Source organism: Cynoglossus semilaevis, chromosome 17 (genome assembly GCF_000523025.1).
Source record: "Cynoglossus semilaevis isolate Cse_v1.0 chromosome 17, Cse_v1.0, whole genome shotgun sequence".
In the NCBI taxonomy this organism is placed as follows: Eukaryota; Metazoa; Chordata; class Actinopteri; order Pleuronectiformes; family Cynoglossidae; genus Cynoglossus; species Cynoglossus semilaevis.
The window spans coordinates 12,081,333-12,088,309 of NC_024323.1; the positions used below are offsets into that span (position 1 = coordinate 12,081,333).

At 43.4% G+C, this 6,977-nt stretch overlaps 1 protein-coding gene across 2 annotated transcripts in view; it reads left to right on the forward strand.

Moving 5' to 3' along the window:
* Positions 1-6,463, forward strand: part of mmd2a (monocyte to macrophage differentiation-associated 2a) — a 7,447-nt gene extending 984 nt beyond the window's left edge. The window contains exons 2-8 of one of the 2 annotated variants that reach the window (XR_003052387.1): positions 3,121-3,202; positions 4,056-4,216; positions 4,903-4,977; positions 5,076-5,177; positions 5,326-5,395; positions 5,614-6,045; positions 6,093-6,463. Coding sequence is in view for 1 of the 2 variants with exons in the window: in XM_008330212.3 (XP_008328434.1) it covers positions 3,121-3,202; positions 4,056-4,216; positions 4,903-4,977; positions 5,076-5,177; positions 5,326-5,395; positions 5,614-5,814 (691 nt within the window). In the remaining variant the exon portion in view is untranslated. The other variant, XM_008330212.3, reaches the window with a different exon arrangement.
* Positions 6,464-6,977: the final 514 nt, after the last annotated feature.

Here is a 6,977-nt window from a genome sequence, read left to right on the forward strand (position 1 = left end):
CCCCCCCCCCCCCCGCCCCCCCCCCCCCCCCTCTTTTTTTTTTTTTTTTAAAGACGAAATCCCGTGGATGTGTGTGTTTGCACGGCGTGTCTGTTGTTTTTCACACAGTAGCACAAAAAGGGCATCTGGTGTCCACTGTTATTGTTGGGCTCCATTCATCATCCTGTCAGGCTCCTCCTCCTCCTCCTCCGCTGCATTTTCAATGCAGGGAAGTTACTTTGAAAAACAATACCTCAGTTATACTCAAGTCACAAAACGGACAGAAACACTGAGAGAGTGTGAAACAAACACTGGGTCCCACAGAGGCTGAGCTTTAACGCTGGTTTTTACTGTATCTGCGAGGACACAAACAACGGCAACACGGAGGGAGACATACTGGAGTTATGAACAACGTTCTACAACCTCCAGATTTAAATATTAAATTACTGAAATGAAAACAGAGTGTGTGTGTGTGTGTGTGTGTAAGACAGAGAGAGAGAGAGAGAGAGAGAGAGAGAGAGGTTGAAAGGGTTGCAGTTAGATTCCCGGGGGGAACAAACTTGATATTTGCAGGAGAAACATCCAACTGTGTAAACACACACACACACACACATGCGCACACACACAGTCTCTCTCTCTCTCTCTCTCTCTCACACACACACATTCCTATAAGTTCTGTTCACGTTCTCCCAGGATCCGGAGTTTCTGATCCTCTTAGATGCAACTGATCCTATTCACGTATGGAATGTTTTATAATAGGATTTACTTCATGTATTTACCCCCCCCTCCCCGCATTAGCCCCCCCCCCCCCCCCTCCCCGTATTAGCCCCCCCCCACCCCCACCACACAGGAACACGAATGTTACTGTGGAGAGTGAGAACAAACCTCTGACCACGGCCTGTGAATCCCTCACCGTCCCTTTCAGCTCATTACACACACACACACACACAACAATACACACAACGATACACACACAGCGTCACAACCCATTAGAGAACAACACTGGAGTGTCACAGTCAGGTACAAACGACCGGCCAACAGTAACTGTTCTGTTAGAGGAGGAAAAAGAACGACGTGGAACGGAGACGGTTCTGTTTCTCACATCAGAATAAAAAAAAAATCTCACTTCTGTTTCTCACATCAGAATAAAAAAATCTCACAGATTAAAACTAGCAAACAAAAACAAACAAACAAACAAACCCAAGGTGATGTTGATCAGTTTTTGGATGTTTGTGATGAAAAGTGTTCTCTTTCCTCTGTGTGTTTGTTCTGATACGAGACGAGATGATGATGTTATGCCCAGATGTCTTGTCAAGCAAATCAGACCCACAACAGGAAAACAGACGCACATTCCTGTTGTGAAGAAACACACAGACACACACGAGGTTCTCTCTAAACTGGTTCTTCAGCAGTTAATTCAGTAAATCTTGAGCAAATATCGACCAACTGCCACTGGAGACTTTCCCTCGAAATATTAACCAAACCATTTGCGTGTCAGTCTGCTTTGTTTCTGGTAACCTCCTCTGGCACAGGAAGCCTGAGGGCCGCGGCCCCCGGTCAGATGTAGTCATTTGAATAAATGGAAATGCGTTCGTGTGGATGGATTCCATTGAAGTAATACATTAACAGGTCTGCGTTGTGTCTGGGTTTGAGGTCGCGACCCTTCACATTGTCGTCAGCTCTGAAGTATTCATAAATAATGTTGTGTTTTCACAGAAAAACCTTGGGATTGGCAGCTGAGCGTGGGGCGCTAACAGCTAACAGTCGTTCACAGTCCACGAGGTTTCAAAGACATCAGAGAGACATCGCCTGGTGATGTCCATGTCGTCTTTGTTTTGACCGACACCGCCGCTGCTGTAGTCTCGGCTCAAACGTTCGTTTACGTCCAGTTGTTGAGAATAGAACGTACAGATGCGTTACTTCCTGTGCTAATGCTAACTAGCCTCCAGGCAACGCTACTCTCTGCTCATTTCTACAGCACTGAAAAAGTTAAAGAAACCCCGACCAATCTGGACGGAACATTCTACAATCTTACAGTCACCAGTTGTAGTATTATTCCTGTAGTACTACAGTATTTTGATACCATACCACAGTACCTGTCCTGTTGGACTTAAATGCACACTGTTCCTGTTCCTGGTACTGATCGACTGTTTCTGTTCCACTGGGTTCCTGTTGTCTTAACTCAGATAATATTTTACGTTTTTTTCAACCCGTACATTTGTTTCTTCAGCAGAGACTCAGGTTTTTGAGGCTCTTCCAGAAGGATCAGCCGACAGATGTAGCGTTGAGACACACCGGGCCCTCGCCTCTGTAATCGTCTACCCTCCGTAGACTGCAGCCATCTGCTAGAACTTAATAACTCAGACTCAGACTCGGTGCTTCTCCTCGGGCGTAACATTCACCACGTTCCTGCAGGAAAGTTGTTTGGCAAATGATCAGTGGATCCAGACTGGTCTTGTTTGGGATTTTCCTGCCGTGGAACAGTTCACCACAGTGCTGTCGGAGCACGAGGGTTTTCATTCCACCCCCACCCTCCAACTGCAGTCACGAGCTGCTGTTGAAGGGGTGAGTGGGGGTGGGGAGGGGGCACCAAACTGCACCAATGTGGACGATGGGATGTCATATGCACAGGAAAAGGAAACAGCTGAATGTGATTTTGTTTTTTTTTTCTCCGTCAGAGCCACTGGGGACTGAAGTGGAGTAGAGTCGGTAAATACAAAATGTCTGGTATTGATGCAAATGCGGAGAGAGTACATTTTGAAGAGTGACTGGATCAACAGGTGCCACATTAATAAAACCTACTTTTACTGTAGTCACACACACACACACACACCAGTACTACCAGTGACCGCAGCAACGCTGACAGTTTCCCTGGCGACGCGGAGGCACAAAATTTCAAACCCGATGTGGAAGGAAAGTTAACTCCTTTGTCATTGTGACACAGCACATCATCAAACCTGACCTCTGCTCTTAACCCATCACAGATGGACTCAAACCTGAAACCTTCCAGACCCAAGTCTGCTTCCTTAACCACTGAGCCACCACTGAGCCCCAAACCGTATCGCCCAACGTGGCGTTCCTTTCTGTATTTCTTTCTCCATTTTTTTTTTTTTACTTCCTTCTCCTTCCTTCCTTTCACAGATTCATGAACTGCAGGGTCCCGGCCAGTAAGCGGTACCAGCCCACTGATTATGAACATGCTGCAAACTGTGCCACACATGGGGTGAGTTAAACAACTGTAAACACAGTCACAGAGCCTCACACACACACACACACACACACACACCGACTCTTCCTTCCTTCTATATTTAGTTGTGTTTTAAGGGCTACTCTCTGACGTGACGCGCAGGATTAAGAAGAAACGAAGCAGGACGGTCAGGATTCTGCTGTTCTGAGATTTAATCTGTGTTTCATCCTGCAGGATTCTCTAATCTGCTGTAATCCCAGTGCTTTTCCGTGGCAAAATGAAAAAGACGGAAACATTTAAGCTCAGACAGAAAAGGATAAAAAAAAAAAAAAATCAGTAGAACATGGATGTAAGATCTGGTCGAGCTACAAATGAAGGAAAACAAAACATGAAGTATATTCTGTCCTTGGATAACAGGATATGACACAGATATAGGCAGAATGTTTCAACTGTAAAGAAAAAATCAAATGTGTTTTTTTTGTAAAGTAAAAAAAAGGTTTTGATAAAATACACCTAAAAATGAAAATTGAAATAAATATATTGCAAATATAGCTTTGAGGCTACTTATCAATACAAAAAAAAAAAAAAAAAAAAAAAACAAAAAAAACAAAAAATGACTAAAAGTATAGGCTGGAAAAAATAATACAAAATACGTAGTAATTTACCTAGTAAATAAGAGGTTAGCTCGTAGGGTACAATGCTAACTGTTAAATAAAAGTGTAACGTTGCTCTTAACGTCTTCAGAACTGCTCTTGTAATCGGTTACAAAGAGTCAAAAAAACAAAACCAAAAAACCAAAGTGACCAGGTCCATGACCTCCTCTGTGTGAGGAAATGTTGGCAGTAACATGAAACTGCTGTTTTGTTTGGTTTCTTTGGTTCCTGTCCAGTTGTGGATCCTGCCCAGTCTGGTGGGCGGCTCCGTGCTCTACTTCTCCTCCACGGACCAATGGTATCGCGTTGCTGCCTGGCTCTACGGCAGCGGACTCACCGGCCTGTTCATCACCTCCACGCTCTTTCACACTGCTGCATGGAAAATTAGCCACCTCAGGTGTGTGTGTGTGTGTGTGTGTGTGTGTGTGGAGCTCATGTTCACACAGCAGATCTGTTTACACAGTGTGTGGTGAATTATGGCCACACGGAGAAACATACGATGTAAATCACCGTGTTATCGCACCGAGACGTCAGTCAGGTTAATGGCTGAGAAAGTGAAGGTATTTATGACCTACAGCAGGGGGGCGTCAAGAGTCATTTTCACTGATTATTATTAGTTATTCATGGTACAAACATTGTTAATTGCAAGAAAAAAAAACAAACTTTGAATTTATCAGAAACTCCGCGACATGGATCGGACTTGCAAAATGACTTGGCGGGCCGAATTTTGCCCCCGGGCCTTGAATTGAGTCACATGTGCCCTACAGCTATGTATATATACATACATATATATGTATATATATGTATGTGTATATATGTATGTTTATATATATGTATGTTTATATATATGTATGTGTATATATGTAGACGTATATATGTATATGTATATATATATATGTATACGTATATATGTATATGTGTGTATATATGTATATATACACATATATATATATATACATATACATATATACGTATACATATATACACATACATATATATAAACATTCATATATACAGCTCATTGACTCCCACATTAATTCCTCTTATTTATTCCGTATACATCTGTTCACTCTGTGTCTGCAGGACGGTGGAGCAGCGGTTCCACATGTGTGACCGGATGGCCATCTACTTCTTCATCGCCGCCTCCTATTCCCCCTGGTGGGTCATGAACTCGGTGGAGATCGGTCCAGTGCGGGACAACAGTGATAGACATGCTGGAATTGAACACTCATGTGCGATTGACCTTCCTTCTCCAGGTTGATGCTGAGGGAGCTGGGGCCCTGGGCGTGCCACATGCGCTGGCTGATCTGGGTCATGGCATGTGTTGGATCCATGTATGTCTTCTTTTTCCATGAGAGGTAACACAGTCTGTCCTTATGTCGCCGCGTGTCCCGGTTTAACATGATTAACCTGAAACCGAACTCCGGTCAGAGATGTTTACAGCAAACTGACGGCTGCCTTTTGAAGCGGAAAAAAAAAACACGTCCACTTTTCTGCCCTGCACAGGTACAAGATCATAGAGCTGCTGGCATATGTGGCCATGGGGGTACTTCCTGCTTTGGTCATCCTGTCCATGGTGAGAAATAGTTCAATCATATTTCTTGGTCATTCTTTCAGGATTCTCTGGGGTCAAAGAAGTATAAATTGTTGACCAGTTGATGAAGTTTACATAAAGTACGACTGCAAAAAAAAAGTGCTATTTGAATTTGGGGGATCAAAATATCCCAAAGACAACATGTTGTTGTAGTTTTGTTATAAAATATCTGATTCAGACTTTTCTCCGCGTTGTCACAGGTGGAACGCGCAGGTCTGTTTGAGCTGGCCATGGGGGGGCTCTTCTACGTGGTGGGGGTCGTCTTCTTCAAGAGCGACGGCCTGGTTCCCTTCGCCCACGCCATCTGGCATCTGTTTGTGGCAGCTGGAGCAGGAATTCACTACTACGCCATCTGGAGGTACCTGTATTTATCTGAGCCTCTGCTGCAGACGGCGAGATGAGTGATGTCAGCGCTCCGTTAGACGAGTCCGGAAACCACTGTGTTTTTTGACAACAGCTATGCTGTTGTGAACATTCCTTCGGATGACGTAACGTCCTGATGTTTCAGGAGTTTCTTCCCAGGTGGAAATGAAACGCCTCACCGTCCGTCTGCTTCTAATGACATGTAATACGCGCGAGCTGGCTAGCGAGGGCGCGTAGCGTACACTAACATTTAACACTGCACTGCTGAGGTTGGTGGGGAGGGAAGGAAATATCCCAGAATGCCTGCACTGCTGAGGTTGGTGGGGAGGGAGGGAAATATCCCAGAATGCAAGAAAAAAAAAACTGAGCAGTTTTCAGGATGTAAACAAAAAATGTACATCAAACAATAGAACTAAAACAATATGTTAAAGAGCCTTTGGGCAACATATTTAAGTTGGTGAAGACAGGAAATATGAAATATGACCAAGTTCCAAAAGAAACAGACTAGTTTGATGTGTTCAGTCAATAAAATAAAGACCAATTAAAAAACTAGTTCCCTCAAGGTCATGGACTGTTCACACTGGAGTCACATCCAAATTATAATGTGAAAAGAACTGAAGTAGTCTCAGTCTACAGCCTACTACAAACCACGTATGTGCCTTACGTGCTACAAACCTCTTAAAAAAACACAAAACTACAGCAGTTTAACACCAATAAACACATGAGTGTTTGGCTCAGAAACTACAGCAGTTTAACACCAATAAACTCATGAGTGTTTATAAACACATCATCATCAAATCACTGGGAGAAACACACACACAAGTACATGACTAACTTTACAAAAACTTGTTTGCACTTGTTCTTCTCGAAGCCGACCAATCAAAACAAAAAGCTGTTTTGTATGCAGTACCGCTTCTGGCCAACAGAGGCCAGCATTGGTACAAATCGAAAATTGCCGACTTCTCTGATGAAACACACGGTCCATTTTATTGTCAAATGTTAGATTTGGGCCATTTAAAATCCATTAGTTTGATTTATTTATAATTAATTTGATATAATTAAAAGCACTGGAGCTCAAAGGCAGTCTTATAGAGAGATTTTATGTAATTTGGAGTATTTAAGAAAAAGAAAAAGGAAAATCCTCTGAAATCTCTCACCACAGCTTTGGGTGGTAACAGCTGGACTGTGCTCATAATCACAG